The 17,091-nt window shown below is 46.2% G+C and overlaps 1 protein-coding gene across 1 annotated transcript; it reads left to right on the forward strand.

Annotated features, from left to right (window-relative positions):
- Window positions 1-2,112: 2,112 nt before the first annotated feature.
- Window positions 2,113-16,936, forward strand: CD37 (CD37 molecule). Its single transcript, XM_082370394.1, has 9 exons — window positions 2,113-11,927; window positions 12,176-12,250; window positions 12,357-12,429; window positions 13,386-13,510; window positions 13,633-13,707; window positions 14,245-14,349; window positions 14,991-15,227; window positions 15,575-15,658; window positions 16,744-16,936. Exons 1-9 carry the CDS (start codon window positions 11,865-11,867, stop codon window positions 16,819-16,821), a joined length of 915 nt encoding a protein of 304 aa, XP_082226520.1. The 5' UTR covers window positions 2,113-11,864; the 3' UTR covers window positions 16,822-16,936.
- The last annotated feature ends 155 nt before the right edge of the window (window positions 16,937-17,091 follow it).

The following is a 17,091-nucleotide window of genomic DNA, read 5'->3' on the forward strand; positions in this document are numbered from 1 at the left end:
ACATTGTGCTTGCTTTGTGTCAGGCACTGTTCTAAATGCTTTACATTTTTAAATTACATTACTCTTCACAATTACCTTAGGAGGTAGGTACTATTATTACCTCCATTTTACAAAAATGAAAAAAATTGAAACACAAAGAAGTTACACAACTTTCTCATCGTTACACCTCCAATGAGTGGTAGTCAGGATTTAACACAGTCTGGTTTCAGAAGCAGCTCTTAACCAACTACATTCTTCTACTTCTCACAAGAATGTTCTCAGCAACATTACTCATAATTGTCATAAAGTTGAAAAACACCAACGCCCATCAATAGTAAAATGCATAAATCATAGACTATTCAAACAAAAGAATACTATGCATATGTGAAGAAAATAAAGGAACTACAGCTACACTCAACAATATAAATTTCACAATGCTGAGCAAAAGAAGCATAGCATAAAATATTCTAGACAGAATGAGTCCATATTTCTAAGTTCAAAACAGAGGCAAAATTAAACTAGTAATTTAGGGATACACATATACATGGCAAAAGTATAAAGAAAGTCAAGGAAATGATCACCACAAAAGTCAGACTTGAAGTTACCTCTAAAAGGGAAGAAGGGGTACTTGATTGTGAAATGATAATGAGAGAAGATCTTTCAGAGTCATGGTAATATTCTACTTCTTGATCTGGCTGGTAGTTACACAGATGTAAGCTTTATAATTATTCATTTAAAACTCTGTTTATACATTCTATGCCCTTTTGTGGATGCATATTTCATGATTTAGAACATTAAAAATAAAATATAAAGAAAAGAAGAAGAAATGGCCAGAGAATTAGGAGAAATGCCAGAAGGAAATGCTGTCACAAAAGCTAAGGATATGAAAAAGAAACAGAGAGCCTCAGATTATCAACACAAAAGCAAGTAAGAGAAACTCCAAAGCGTGTCCATAGTGAATTCTTTCCTTTGGGTTTCAGAATAAACAGAAAAACAATAATCTTACTTCAATTTGTTCAAAAGTTAACCAAGAAGAGGAAGCTGGTGGGATGAACTGGGAGATTGGGGTTGACATATATACACTAATATGTATAAAATAGATAACAAATAAGAACCTGCTGTATAAAAAAATAATAATTAAATTAAATTAAAAAAAGAAGAGTCGGCAGCTTACCTAAGATCACAAATCTTCACTATTACTAGACGGTTTGCCAGCAGCTGAAATGAACCATAACTCAAAATTACAAGGAGTACTTCTGATTCCCATAATGCATGTTAACACTGACCCTGACACCGAGTTCCACTAAACAAAGGAAAACTGTACCCATGAAAAATATATCCACCTTTCTTGAACACATTCAGCAAGTGTATTCTGGTAAATTGGTACATTTACCAGAATTTACAAGTTTTCTGGTAAATTGGTAAATTTGACCTACTGAGAGAACTAAGTTTCAGCAAACAGATTCTGCAAACCGGCCACTGTGACACCTAGAAAGCCCCTTGGTTCCCTGGTAAACCCTTCCTCGCAGCCTGGAGAGGCCCTGATGGTGGCCCAACGTGTGAGGCTCGACACCACCCTTCCCAGCAACTGCTCTCCTAGGCCCATGCCTTCCGGAGAGCGCTCGGGCCTCCCGGAAACGCCCGTTCCTCTCCCTTTACCTCCTCCCCTGGAACTATAAACCCCAAAAATGAAAGGAGGGAGCTGGTGTCCAGCTTCCTCAAGGAGCAGGCAATAACTTCGTCCGTAACAGGCGTGTGAGGAGGCTAGACCCGGTCTCTTGCCGCCTGGGAGCCTGAACCAGCGGGCTTCCCCAATTGGGCAGGGACCGACGGCCGCTTCCCGTGAAGGTCAGGCCTTGGGATTGGCTCAAAGTCAGATTTGGTGAGCGAAGTGGCTGACGCCAATTTCCCAGGTCCTAGGGGAGAAAAAAGGAGGGCCTTCTCGGGCCGTTTGACCGCTCAGCTCCACAGAGCCCGGGGTCTGGGAGGTTCCGTCAGGTGGCCTGTTATCCCTTGGCGAAGTCCAGTGACCCCAGGGGGAGACGCCCAACCTCACACACCCCAAATTTATGAACGTTTCAGGGATCCTGCGGGGGCCAATTCACCCTCACCCTCGAGGCCTGGACTCTTCAGTCTGGTCAGTCAGCCGAAAATAAGGGTGTAGAAGGCTCAACTGAGGAGCCTAGCGACCACCTCAGGCCCCTTCACGCCTCAGGCCTTACCGTGCGACGCTCCTCGCTCTACCTCAGGCACCGACTTTCCCGCGTTCCTCTGCGCATGCGCCGCCGCTCCCCTCGCTCACCTCTGACAGAGGGAACGAATCCGCGGCTCCGCCCTCTCCAACCCCCACCTCCCTCCCTACACGCGCGCACACGTGCACACATGCGCATGCGTCCCTCCTTCCTTCTTTTCCTCTCGTGCAGTTTAGACCACGTGCCCAACCTCCTTCCCTTTCCATCCTCCCGCACTGCTCAGTCCAGGCTCTAAGACGAGTCCGTCGTCTGGAGCATGGGCTTCGCTTCCAGTCCCCCGAGTAATGTGGAGGTGAGGATGAGGTGGGAGGATTGGTCTTCCCATTCGTTTCTTTTTGCCTTCAGATCTTTGACAGTAACATTTAAGTCTCCCCATACTACTAGCCAAACCTTAAGTATGTGTCCAATAAGACAGAGGGGGACCTTGCCTTCAGAGAATTCCGAAATCTGCTGGGCTTGCAGACAAGAATAAAAAACCTAAAGATTTACTCAAAGTTCTTGGTTTCAGGACTGCTTTTATACTCTTAAAAATGAAGGACCCCAATAATTTATGTGGGTTGTATTTATGTGGATTGTGTTTATGTGAGTTATATCTATCAATATTAAAACCGAGAAATTTCTGAAATATGTATTATCATCAAAAACTCATTGTGCAAACAACATTTTTAGTAACTAATTTCCACACCAAAAATAATTTAGTGAGAAGAGTATTTTACATTTTTGCAGGTCTCTTTAATGCCTGGCTTACTAGAAGACAATTGGATTCTCATATCTGCTTCTGCACAGGGTTTGTCAAAATAGCTCATTTGCTGTAGCTTCTGGAAAACATCACTGTATACTCAAGAGAAAGTGAGAGTGAAAAGGCAAATAACATCTTAATAGTATTATGAAAATAATTTTCACCTCATGAACCCCTGAAAGTGTCTCAGGAACCGCCAGTGGTCCCTAGGCCACATTTTGAGAACCACATTTTGAGAACCACCTGTGGTCCCCAGGCGTAGATCATTATGACTGAACAAAAAGATGTAAAGGAAAATGTCTAGGTGCTGTAAGAATACATTACAATCTGGGGAAATTATTCAGTCCTTAACACAGAGACCTAATTTGGAGAGAGTGTTTCTGAGCCCAAGCTCATACTGCCCATCACACAACAGGCCAATAAATCCTTGCTGGGGGAAGGAATAGCAACTTTGTTTGGAAAGCCAGCATACCAAGAAGATGCTGGACTAGTGTCCAAAAGAACAATCTTACCGGAGTTAAAATTCAGGCTTCTTTTATACAGGCTTCTTTTATACCTATGTGACCTGTAGGTCTGGTCACAATGTTCCTATAAGCCTCCAACAAGACAACTTATTTTCTGTTTTCCAATTTTTTATCTTTATATGAATGGAAGAGCGTTATACATTTAAAGGTCAGAGCCTTGAGAATGGGCTATCATGTGTATTTCAGGCTTTGGCAACATTCTTCTACAAAGGTGCAGAGCCAGCATGACTAAGCACAGGCAACAGAGCACAAGGGTTAGAACTAAGGGAATAGATCCAATATGGAGTCAGGCTTGTTCTCTGTTACAAGAGGAGTTCCCTGAGGAAGTAACACTGAAACTGAGACTTGAAGGTTGATTTACTAGGTGAAAAATGGAATATGAACATCTCAGTCCCTGAGGCTATGCAAAGCCCTGGGGCAGGGAAATCTGTGAACTCAAGACACCAGGAAAAATGCCAGTCAGTAAATATTTATTGAATGATATGTGCCCCACACTGCCCTAGACCCTAGGGATACTATATGAAAAAGATTTTACATTCTAGTTGCAAAAGCAGGAAACATGTAAACAAATAAGAATTTCCGAGAATGGGAGTGCTGTTAAGAAAGCAAAACAGAGTGTTATGAGGGGACAAGGCAGAGAGCTGTAGACAGTAGTCAAGTAAGACCTCTCTGAGGAAGTGACATTTGGCAGAGCCTTGAAGGAGATGAGGAAAGGAGCTAGGAACAGCATGAGGAAGAGCATTCCAGGCAGAGAGAACAGCAATGACAAAAGTCTGGAGGCAGAACTATACTTGACAGGTTCTTGAAACAGCAAGGGAGCCAATATGGCTGGATCCCAGTGACTGAGGGAAGGGTGGTAGTAGGTGGAATGAGAGAAGTGGCAGGGGCCAGAGTATTGTATGGAGGCCCTTAGAGGTCATGATAGGAAGTTGGGGTTTTTTCCTGAGTGAGATAAGAAGCTATTAGAGGGTTCTGAGTCAAGAAGTGACTCATGTTTTAACAGGAGGATCCCTTTGGCTTCTGGGCAGAAAATAGGATGTGTGGGCTAAGGGTAGCTTCCGGTGGCTCAAGGCATTCTTTGGCTTGTATCTGCATAACTCCAATCTCCACCTCTGTCTTCTCCTTCTCCTCTAGGAGTGCCTTTCCTCTGGGTGTCTCTTCTAAGAACATTTGTCGTTAGATTTAGGGCCCACTCAAGATAATCCAGGATAATCTCATTTTGAAATCCTTAACTACATCTTCAAAGACCCTTCTTCCAAATAGGGTTAGAAAAAATAGGGTCACATTCACAGGCTCCAGCAGTTCGGACAAGGACATATATTTGGGGGGACTACTACAGTAGGTCTGGGATGAGGACTTACAATATGTTAACAGATTCCCAGCTGACACTGATGCTGCCTGTGTGGGGACCACAACCAGTGATGTAGAGAAGTCAAGTAAGATGGGGACCAAGAATTGACCACATGGGTATCATTGGTGACTTTGACAAAAGTGGTTTTGGTGAACGAGTCAGAATGAAAGCCTTATTCGAGTAGATTCAAGGAAGACTTGGAAGAGAGGATTATAAGCTAATATTTTGGATATGTTGGGTTAAATAAAATATATTATTAAAACTAATTTCATCCTTTTTTTTAATGTTTGTACTGGTGTGATCTGTAATAATCAAAAAACTGGAAACAACCGAGATGTCCATCAATAGTTGAATGCATAAATAAATTGTGGGATATTCAGACAATAAAATACTTGAAAGTGGTGAGGATATAAGAACTATTGCTACTTATTCCATTGATGAATCTCATAAATATAATGTTGAACAAAATTAAGTTAAACACAAAAGAATAAATACTGTATGATTCCATTTATATCATGAAAAACAGGCCAAACCAAAATATAGCAATTATAAGTCAAGAGGAATGGGATAGTGATTTGCAAGGGAGAAAATGGTTTCTGGGTCGATGATGATGTTGATCTTCGTTACATGGGTATTAACATTGTGATAATTCATTGAGCTGTACATTGTGTTTTGTGAACATTATTATATGTGTCATCCTTCACCATAAGAAAGAGGTAAAAAAATAACATTATGCACTCAAAACTACGAAAAGAAAATTTGAAAGCACTGAAGTTTATCACAGATCTGAATTTTGATGCTGGCTAAAATGCAGTGACAGGTATTTACCTGTAGCCGTCAGGATTATTAAAGCTAGTTGCTTTAACACACAACCCTATTTACTAATACTAACAAACAAACTTTATATACTAATAAAATATTATATAGCTTAATGCAATAAATTCTTACTTACATAAAGTCCAAAAGGCTCTCTTCCAAGGAGAAACCAGGGACCTAAGCTCTTTTATCTCTTGGCTCTCCCATCCTTAAGTCCTCCAATAAATTCTCAGCTTACAGACAGCCAATGAATGAATGAAGAGAGACAAGGTAAAAATTGTACAGGACATTTTACGGCCAGGTCCAGAAGTGCCCTACATCACTCTGCACCCACTCCACTGGCCCAAGACCAGTCACATGGCCTCAACTTCACTGCAAGGAGGCTTGGGAAATGTAGTCTTCCTGTGTGCCAAAGAAAGAAGAAACCAAATTGGTGAGCATCTAGCAAACCTCTGCCACCTTCCTTTGGATCTCCAGGTACTCACGTACTCATCTCTGAGGAAGGGAACAGTGGGTAGAAAAGTGGGAGATTGGTGTATTAGTTTCCTGTGACTGCAAGAGCAAATTATCACAAACTTGGTAGGTTAAAACAACAGAATTTTACTCTCACACTATTCTGGAGGCCAAAAATCCAAAGTCAAGGTGTTGACAAGGCTGCACTCCCTCTGGAGGCTCTAGGGGAGAATCAGATAATTGCCTCTTCCAACTTATGATAGCTCCAGGAGTTTTTTGGCTTGTGGCTACATAACTCCAATCTCTACCTCTCTCTTCACCTGGCATTCTCCTTTTCTCTCTGTGTCTTCCTATGTCTCTCTTATAATATAGGACACTTGTCATTAGATTTAGGGCCTGAATAATCAAGGTTGATCTCATTTTGATATCTTTAACTTAACTACATCTGCAAAAAAAGCTTTTCCAAATAGGGTCACATTCCAGGCCATGGACATATCTTTTTTTGGGGGGTGTCACCATTCAACACATAACAATCATTTCAGAGGCAATTATAATTATTTGTGTGGAAAATAATAAGAGCCTGGATTAGGATGGTAGCCATGGAGTTCGACACAAGTGGATGGATTCGAAATGTATTTTAGTAGTGGAGCATAAAGGACTTCATGGTGGTTTAGAAGTGGGCGCTCAGGGGAAGGGGTGGTGAGTCAGTGTCCTAACTGAGATTTGAACATAGGGCTGTGTAACCTAGGTATGAGTTTCAAAAAGTCTCTTTTGGAGCCACGTAGGGAATGGACTGGAGGGGAGAGAATAAGGCCAGGGAAGGGCCTGAGGTCTGGGTCCAGGTGGGAGAACAAAAGTCCTGAGTCAGCCCGAGCCACGAGGACAGAGAGGAGGGGACAGAGTAGAGAATCAGGGGGAAGAAGGGATTGGCTTAGGGACTGATGGGCCATATGGGAAAGAAGGAGAGAGGAAATGAGGACATCACCCAGGGGTTGGTTCACCAAGGAATAAAGAATCTGTGAACTTGAAGACAGATATTTTGACATTATCCAGTCAGAGGAGAAAAAAATAAGAATGGAAAAGAGAGAATTCAGTTTGTTTACATTTTGTTGAGAATTGTTGCATCTATGTTCTAAACTTACACCTCAAGGAACTAGAAAAAGAAGAAATAAGCCCACAGGTAGCAGAAGGAAAGAAATAATAATGATTAGACCAGAAATAAATGAAATTGAGACTAGAAAGAAACAAAATAGATGAATGAAACTAAGAGTTAGGTTTTTTGACAAGATGAGCAAAAATTGAAAAACCTTTAGCTAGACTAAGAAAAAAGATAAACGGCTCAATTAATAAAATTATAAATGAAAGAGGAGACATAACAAATGATACTACAGAAATACAAAGGATCATAAGAGACTACTATGAGCAATTATACACCAACAAATTAGATAATTTAGAAAAAATGAATAAATTACTAGAAACATACAACTTACCAAGACTGAACCATAAAGTAAATCTGAACAGACCAATAATGAGCAAGGAGATTGGGTCAATAATCAAAAATCTCCCAACAAATAAAAGCCCAGGACCAGATAACTTTATGGGTGAATTCTACCAAACATTTAAAGAAGAATCAATTCCAATCATTCTCAGACTCTTCCCAAAAGTTGAGGAGGAAGGAACACTTCCAAACTCATTTTATGAGACCAGCATTACCCTGATATCAAAGCCAGACAAGGACACTGCAAGAAAAGAAAATTATAGGCCAATGTCCTTGATGAACGTAGATGCAAAAATCCTCACTAAAATACTATCAAATTGAATTCAACAGCACATCACAAGGATCATACACCATGATTTAGTGGGATGTATCCCTGGGGTGCAAGCATGGTTCAACACATGGCAGTCAACACATGTGATATGCCACATTAACAGAATGAAGGATAAAAAGCATATGATCATTTCGTTAGATGCAGAAAAGCACTTGACAAAATTCAACATCCTTTCATGATAAAAATTCTCAACAAATTAGGTATAGAAGGAATGTACCTCAACATAATGAAGTCCCTATATGACAAGCTCACAGCTAACATCACACTCAATGGTGAAAAGTTAAAAGCCTTTCCTCTAAGATCAGGAACAATACAAAAATGTCCACTCTCATCATTTCTATTCAACATAGTACTGGAAGTCCTAGCCACAACAATTAGGCAAGAAAAAGAAATAAAACTTATCCAAATCAAAGAGGAAGAAAATTATCTGTTTGCAGACGATGTGATCTTATGTAGAAAACCCTAAAGACACACCAAAAACCTGACTAACAAATGAATTCAGTAAAGTTGCAGGATACAAAATCAACATACAAAAGTCAGCTGTGGACTTCCCTGGTGGCGCAGTGGTTAAGAATCCGCCTGCCAATGCAGGGGACATGGGTTTGATCCCTGGTCCAGGAAGATCCCACATGCCATGGAGCAACTAAGCCCGTGCACCACAACTACTGAGCCTGCACTCTTGAGCCCATGAGACACAACTACTGAGCCTGTATGCCACAACTACTGAAGCCTGCACTCTCTAGGGCCTGTGCTCCACAACAAGAGAAGCCACCACAGTGAGAAGCCCACGCACTGCAACGAAAAGTAGCCCACGCTCGCCACAACTAGCGAAAGCCTGCACGCAGCAACGAAGACCAAATGCAGCCAAAAAAAAAGTCAGCTGCATTTCTATACTCTAACAACAAACTATCTAAAAAAACTTAAGAAAGCAATTCCATTTATAATTGTATCAAAAACAATAAAACACTTAGGAATAAATTTAACCAAGGAGATGAAAGACCTGTACACTGAAAACTATAAGACATTGAGAAAAGAAACATTGGGGAATACACAAATAAATAGAAAGATATCCCATGTTCTTGGATTGAAAGAATTAATATCGTGAAAATGCCCAGAGTACCCGAAGCAGTCTACAGAGTCAATGTAATCCCTATCAAAATTCCAATTTTTCACAGAAATAGGAAAAAACTATCCTAAAATTTGTATGGAACTGTGAAAGACCCTGAATAACCAAAGCACTCCTCAGAAAGAAGAACAAGGTTGGAGACATCATACTTCCTAATTTCAAACTATATTACAAAGTTATAGTGATCAAAGCAATATGGTACTGGTATAAAAACAGGCACATAGACCAGTGAAACATAATAGAGAGTCCAGAAATACACCCATGCATATACAGTCAACTAATTTTTGACAAGCGTGCCAAGAACACACAATGGGAAAAGGACAGTCTCTTCAATAAATGGGAAAACTGTATAAGCACATGCAAAAGAATGAAACTGAACCACTATCGTACACCACTCACAAAAATTAACTTGAAAAGGATTAAAGACTTAAATGTAAAACCTGAAATTGTAAAACTCCTAGAAGAAAAACATAGGGAAACAGCTCCTTGAGTTTTACCACATTGGTCTTGGCAATAGTTCATTGGATAAGACACCAAAAGCACAGGAAACAAAAGCTAAAATAAACAAGTGAGATTACATGAAACAATAGAGCTTCTACATAGCAGAGGAAACAATCAATATATTGAAAGGGCAACCTTTTCAATGAAGAATATGAGAAAATATTTGCAAACCATATACCTGATAAAGGGTTAATATTCAAATTACATAAAGAACTCATATAACTCAACAGCAAAAAAGCAAATAACTCTATTTGAAAATGGGCAAAGGACCTGAACAGACATTTTTTTCCGAAGAAAACATACATGTGGCCAATAGAGGTATGAAAAGGTGTTCAGCATCGCTAATCATGAGGGAAATGCAAATCAAAACCATGAGATTCCACCTCATAACTGTTAGGATGGCTATTATCAAAAAGACAAGAGATAACAAGTGTTGGTGAGGATGTGAAGAAAAAGGAACCATTGTGTACTCTTGTGGGAATGTATAAATTGGTGCAGCCACTATGGAAAACAGTATGGAGGTTCCTCAAAAAATTAAAAATAGAAGCACCGTATGCTCCAGCAATGCCACTCCTGGGTATATATCCAAAGGAAATGAAGTCAGTATCTTGAAGAAATATCTTTTCACTCATGTTCATTACAGCATTATTCACAATAGCCAAGATATGGAAGCAAATGTCCTTCAACAGATGAATAGATCAAGAAAATGTGATACATCCCTAACCCTAACTTTAATATATATATATATATATCACAATGGAATATTATTCAGCCATAAAAAAGAAAATTCTGCCATTTGGGACAACAGGGATGAACCTGCAGTGGGGGGAGGGGGAGGCGGCATTATGCTAGGTGAAAGAAGCCAGAGAAAAAAAATACTGGTACCATTTATATGTAGAATCTTTTTTAAAAAAAAATTTTTAAAGGCCAATTTCATAGAAACAGAAACATTGTAGAATGGTGGTTGCCAGGGGCTGGGGAGTGGGGAAAATGGGGAGACATAGGTCTAAGGGTATAAACATTCAGTTATAAGAGGAATAAGTTCTGATCAGAGGATCTAATGTACAGCATGACAAATATAGTTCATAATACAGTTTTGTGTGCTGGAAAGTTGCTGAGAGTAGATCTTAAGTGTTCTCACCATACACACACTAAGTTTACTATGTGAAGTGATGAATATGTTAATTAGCTTGAGCCTGGCAATCATTCCACTATATACATATATGTATATACGTATGTACATATATACATATAAAATCATCATTCTGTACACTTTAAATATGTACAATTATACTTGTCAGTTATTCCTCGGTAAAGTTGGAGGGAAAAAGAAAGCCCAGAGTCAAAAATCAGAATACTATTAATATGAATTGATTTTTGATGACATTAATAAGAAATAATTACATTTGGAGACTTAAAAAAAAAAAAGTGGATGAGATCGCTCAGAAGAGAGAGAGGGTACTGGGTCTCTAAGAAAGTCTGGTTTTCCAGGGCCTGGGTGGATGTCAAGATGGTAGGAACATCCATGATGTTAAAAATCCGTGAGGCCTTTAGGACTTGACAGAAGTGAGGAACCTGCAGGGCATCAGGGGAGACTTCAAAGGCTGCTGGCTGCACAGCTCGGGCCTAGAGACAATCAGGTACTGCACACCCGGATCTAACAGCCAAGGTCCTGGGCTCAATCCTGACTCCTGTGGGGCCTGCCCCTCTAGGGGCCTCACTGCAGAAGCAGGAAGTACTGCCCGAGGCTCAGCTTCCGCTCTGGGTGTTCTGGTACCTCCAAGTCACCCCCTCGCACTGGGGACCTTCCCACTTGGGACCTGCAGCACTTTCACTTCCCCCAGGTGCCCAGTCCCTGGCCCAGCACATGGGAGGACCTTGGTCTACACTTGTTGCCAAGAACAGGATGCAGACTCCGAGAGAGGGGCAATGACAGGAAGGTGGGGGAAGGGGGTAGATAAACAGAGAAAGAAGGACAGGCACGCAGATAAGGGGCCAGAAACCAGAGAGGGAGAGGATAGAGACCTGGGGGGGAAGGGGACAGAGACCCAGAGGTAAAGAGAGGATAAAGATCCAGAGAGAAAAGAACAGAGACCGAGAGAGAGGAGGACAAGAGACTGGGAGGGCTGGGAAGCAGGGACAGAGATGAATGCAGAGGTGGCAGAGCTTTGCAGGCGGTGAGGTCAGAGTGTCTGTGAGGTCGGCTGCTGTCCAGGGCCAGCCTGGGGTCCTGGTGCCCAGAGTAGGTGGGTGCAAGTAGATCAGGATTCCCTGTGCGTCCCCCAGCCTGAGCCATGGAGACCTGGGAAGAACTGCCTGGTATGTCCTTGGTGCCCACCAATTCCAAGGCCCCTCAGGTACTGGTGTGTGCATCCCAGTGGGGCAGGTGAGGGAGATGGGGACAGAGACACAGAAGAAAGTCACCTCGCATGTAAAGGGAGGGGGTGGGGCTCTGCCCCTGGAACTTCCTCTTTCTCTGAGTTCTTCCTTTCTCTTCTCTCTCGGCCTCTCCCTATCTGTCTCACGGTCTTTCTTTCTGCCTGCGTCTCCCTACTGCCACCACCCCTTCTGTCCTGTCCCTCCCACTGTTCTCTCACACCTCTAGAAGAAGATGTCAGCCCAGGACAGCTGCCTCAGCCTCATCAAGTACCTCCTCTTCGTTTTCAACGTCTTCTTCTTCGTGAGTTGCCTCCCGGCTCCCCAGCCCACGCCCCAGCCCCTGCCGCAGCTGCCCAATCTCAAATCCCCCTTTGCCCACTGGCCGTGCTCTCCTCTCCTCTCCCCAGGTCCTAGGCAGCCTTATTTTCTGCTTCGGCATCTGGATACTCATCGACAAGACCAGCTTCGTGTCCTTTGTGGGTAAGGGAGCTGGGGCAGTCCGGGTGGGCCTTCCTGGAGCAGGCATGAACTGGGCTCCCTTCCAAGGACCTCCTGTGGTCTCCCTCATCCCAGGGAGGCCCATGGTGCCCAACTCCCTGTTCTGATCTCAGGCTCTGCTCCACCACTTGCTACTGCCATAACTCTCCGAGACTCAGCTTCTTCCTCTGGCAAATGAGTTGTGCATACCAGTAATAATAATGGCCATTTCTCAGACACTTCCTAGGTGTCAGATCTTGGGCAGAGGCTCATCAGATTCTCCCATAAATCTTCCCTCTCTTGAGGCTCAGAGAGGGGAAGTCACTTACTGGATGTCACACAGCAAGGAAGTAGAAGAACAGATTAACACTCATAATAATTGTAGGAAAATAACAATGGAGTAATAGTCAAAATCCTAATAGCTCTTAAAAAAAAAAAAAATCCTAATAGCTCATATATAATAAATGTTTGCCCTGTGTAGAGGACCAGACTGAACACATGCCTCCCATGTGTTCCTCAAAACAACTCTAGGAAATAGATAGCATTATTCCCTAGGTCTCAGGGAGGTTTAGATGGCTGATCCAATGTCACAGAACAAGTGATGGGGCTGAAACTATTGGGGGTGGGTAGGAGCTGACGGAGGAAAGAAACACTGAGAACAAGAGGGAAAGACAGAGACCGGGAAGAAAGAGGGACAGAGATCTAGAAAGAAGGGAACAGAGATCCAAAGAGAGAGAGGGACAGAGACCCACAGAGAGAGGTGGAGAGAATCCCAGAAGGAAAGGGATAGAGAGATTCAGGGTGGGACAGGGACAGAGGCCCAGAGAAGAGGATGCCAGGAGCCCAGGAAGACGTCCCCCAGGTTACTGTTCCCCGCTTGGGTGGTGTGTGGGTATGGAATGGGGCTGCCTGGAGCTGTGCACATGGAGCCAAACGTCACTGTTTCTCACCTCCCCCAGGCTTGTCCTTCATGCCCTTGCAGATCTGGTCCAAGGCCCTGGCCATCTCAGGAATCCTCACCATGGGCCTTGCCCTCCTGGGCTGTGTGGGGGCCCTGAAGGAGTTCCGCTGCCTCCTGGGCCTGGTGAGTGCCCCTCCCCCCTCCATCCCTAGGCTCATTCACATCTTGCCCTCAAATAGAGCCCTGGCAGCTCCTTCATCCTGCGGAGGGATTCAGCCTGACCTCTCCACTCTGTCCCTCCCCAGTATTTTGGGACACTGCTGCTCCTGTTTGCCACACAGATCACCCTGGGAATCCTCATCTCCACTCAGAAGGTCCAGGTGAGTTCCCCTTCTCCTCCCCCCAACCCCAGCTAGTGGGCGGTGGAAAGAGATGGAAACAAAGGCAGACAGGGGCTGACATAGACAAAGAGAAATAACAGAGAAGACAGAAAGAAACAGAGACACGGAAAGACAGAGACAGATGCAGAGACTGGCAGAGAGACACAGAGAAGGAGCTAGAGACAGTTAGGGCCAGAGAAAGACTCACCGACACGGACAGAGGAAGAGAGACAGAAATCCAAAGGGAAACAGAAAAAAAAAAACTCTCGGAGAAACAGAAGGCTCCGAGAAAGAGACAGAAACCGAATGAGATCATGGGAGATAGTGGAGAAACGGAAAGACAGACGATAGAAACAGGCAGAGAGAGAGATTCTGAGGGATAGAAACATAGCTAGACATTCAGCGAAAAACCGAGGCCGACCTGAAGATGCTCAGGGACTACCTGAGGCTGAGACAGCCACGGAGTGGCTGGAGTGGGTTGGGGCAGATGGCGGTGGGGAGGCAGGTGGTGGTTCATCCTCACTCTCGGCCTGTCAGCTGGAACGGAAAGTGGAGGACGTCGTGCTGAAGACGATCCAAACCTACCGCGCCCACCCGGAGGAGACGGCTGCGGAGGAGAGTTGGGACTACGTGCAGTTTCAGGTGCGTGAGGCCCCCACCCACCAGGATCCCTCCCTCTAGCTCTGAGACTCTGACGTGGCTCCGCCCACTGCCTGGAAGACACTTGGCCCCGACGCGACCCGAGCCCCCAGCTGTAGGACCCTAATGTAACCCTACTCACCTACGCCACCTCCAGCCGTGGCGACATGGCCCAGTCCCCCAGCTCCCAGCTCCTGCAGTGGCTCCGCCCCCTGCCTCGACAAGACTCCGCCCTCAGCCCCAAGGCCCTAGCGTGACCCCACTCCCTGCCCAGTAGTGACTCTGGTTCCCAAGACACCCGGCCCAAGTGAGGCTCCATTCCCTGGTCACTCACATGACCCCGCCCTCCCATCCATTTGTCCCCTCCCTGAGGCTGAATTGTACTGCCTACCCACTCTTCAGTCCACAGCACGATTCTGCAGCTCCTCCCCCCAGCCCCATGACCCCTACCCCCGTGACTCGTCTCTCCCAACCTCATGTTCCCCTAATGTCTCCTGGCCCAGATCACAGTCCCCCACCCTGCACCCACCACTTAGCCCTCTACTCCCCAGTATGACCTCATACCCATCACCCAGTCCCCTCATCCCCCAAAGCATCTTGCATCCCTCCAGCCCCTGTTCCTCTGACTCTTGTCACTCTTCTAGCTGCGCTGCTGCGGCTGGAACTCTCCTCAGGACTGGTTCCGTATCCCCAGCCTGAGGAGCAACGAATCGAGAGGGCACCGCGTGCCCTGCTCCTGCTACAACTCATCGGCGACCAACGACTCCGCAATCTTCGATAAGATCTCCTTCCCTCAGTTCAGCGGGCTCGGACCACTGGCGCGGCCCCGACACAATGCAGACATTTGCTTGGTCCCCGCGAACAGCTACATCTACCGCGAGGTGGGGAGGACTTGGAGCGCAGGACTTAGGAGGGGTCTGACAGGGTGGAGCTACGAGAAAGGGCGGTACTACAAGAGGGGCAGAGCTCCTGCAAGGGGCGGGGTCTTTTGAAGGGCGGGGCCTAAAGAAAAGGCCTAGGCGAAAGGGCAGGATCTGGAACGCTGATGCCTGGGGAGGGGGAAGGCTTGGACCGGCCGAAGCGGAGAGACTAGAGAACCCTGGTAACTAGGGAAGGGGGGCGGTACCTGAAAGAAGGGTTAGGGCTGGGCGGAGGAGAACAGTGGGCCCGGGCTTGAGGGCGAATCCCAGAAAGAACCCTACCCGTAACCTCTCCCCTATATCCCCAGGGCTGCGCACGGAGCCTCCAGAAGTGGTTGCACAACAACTTCATCTCCATAGTGGGCATTTGTCTCGGCGTGGGTCTACTTGAGGTAATCTGGTCCCGCCCCCACTCGCGATTGGTCTAGGTGGCCCCGCCCCAAATTGCGCGTCCAACCATTCTCTCCGGGAAAAGCTCATGCGTGATAGAGCGTCAGCCAGTCCAGGCCCTCCTGAGGCTCCACCAGGGACGAGGGAGGAGACCTACCCTCTGTGAGCCCTGATTGGTTGCGCGGAGGGAGCAGGCGTTCCCGCCCTTCCTCGCGAGGCTCCCATTGGTCCTCCTTGGCATATCAGCCTCCTGCTATTGGCCGCAATATCCCTCCCCTTTCCCCTCAGGTGAGTGTGGCGGGGCTGCGGGGCTGAGCCTGCTACTACCACGCAGCATGCTCCACCAGGAACGCCAGCCGCAGGTGCCGGATGCCTATTGTTCGAACCCCGGGCCGGGACCGAGCACCGATGGCAGCGGCGGGCGCTATGGTGTGCTGAGCAGCATGGGGCGTAGCGGCAGTCTGTGGGTTGGCTGGGGCATGGCGGGTGCCTGCCCTAACTGGGGGGACAAGGCCCCGCAGGGTAAACTGCCCATGGCTCTGGGGCCCTGGCCGCTTTGGGATCAAGACGAGGAACAACCTGAGACCGGGAGTGCAGGCGCGGAGACGGAGGCCGAGATGGACTTAGAGGCCGAGACGGAGGGCGAGATAGATGAGCCTCCGGAATAAAGGACTTTGGGCTTTCTCCGGATCACGCTGCTGCTGACTCTAGACCTATGCTAGACGCAGCTGGATTCCCCCTACCCCACCCTATTCCTTCCTGCTTCAACTCTGCTCCCACCCCTCCCCGGCCCGCCCGTATCTTTGGTATCCTACCCAATGACCTCTAGCCCTTTTACCCTTAATTCCGCCATATTCTCCAAACTCCCGTCCCTGACTGAGTCTTTCACAACCAGGCCCAGTTCTCCCTCTAGTCCCGCCCATCTCCTACCTACTCTCCTCTCCACACCTCCCATGACGCAGCCCCGCCCAACTCGCGGGCCCTTATTTTCTTCCCCAGGCCCCACCCCCTAGGTTTTTTCCCTGGGGACCCCCGACTCTCCCCGGCACCCCCTCGACCTCTCTGACCGCGTCTCCTTTCTCTATAGCTCAGCTTCATGACGCTCTCCATATTCCTGTGCAGAAACCTGGACCACGTCTACGATCGGCTCGCTCGGTACCGCTAGGCCCCGCCCTTCCCGAAGCCCCGCCCCGACCCCAAGTACCCTGGGCATTTAGTTCCCTGTCGCCTGTAAATATTTGTTTAATCCCTAGTTGGTCCCAGCCATTGAGCCCTCATCCCCCTCGGGGACCCAGATGTCTGCCTGCCCCGCTGTTGTCACCTCTCCCGTGGGACCTGGGGTTTCCGGCCACCAGCTTCCTGCCCCTAAAGACACCTCATTTCTTTGCCTCATCTGTCGGCCTACCACCTCCCACTAGATTATTTTTAGCCCAAA

Source organism: Balaenoptera borealis (genome assembly GCF_965194805.1).
Source record: "Balaenoptera borealis genome assembly, chromosome: 19".
NCBI classification, from domain to species: domain Eukaryota; kingdom Metazoa; phylum Chordata; class Mammalia; order Artiodactyla; family Balaenopteridae; genus Balaenoptera; species Balaenoptera borealis.

Bases quoted from the DNA above. Each gene is read 5' to 3' on its own strand.
- CD37 (XM_082370394.1), top strand. From the start codon at position 11,865: ATGGAGACCTGGGAAGAACTGCCTGGTATGTCCTTGGTGCCCACCAAT. The intron at 12,251-12,356 runs GTGAGTTGCCTC...TCCTCTCCCCAG, and splicing joins TTTTCAACGTCTTCTTCTTC to GTCCTAGGCAGCCTTATTTT. The intron at 13,511-13,632 runs GTGAGTGCCCCT...GTCCCTCCCCAG, and splicing joins TCCGCTGCCTCCTGGGCCTG to TATTTTGGGACACTGCTGCT.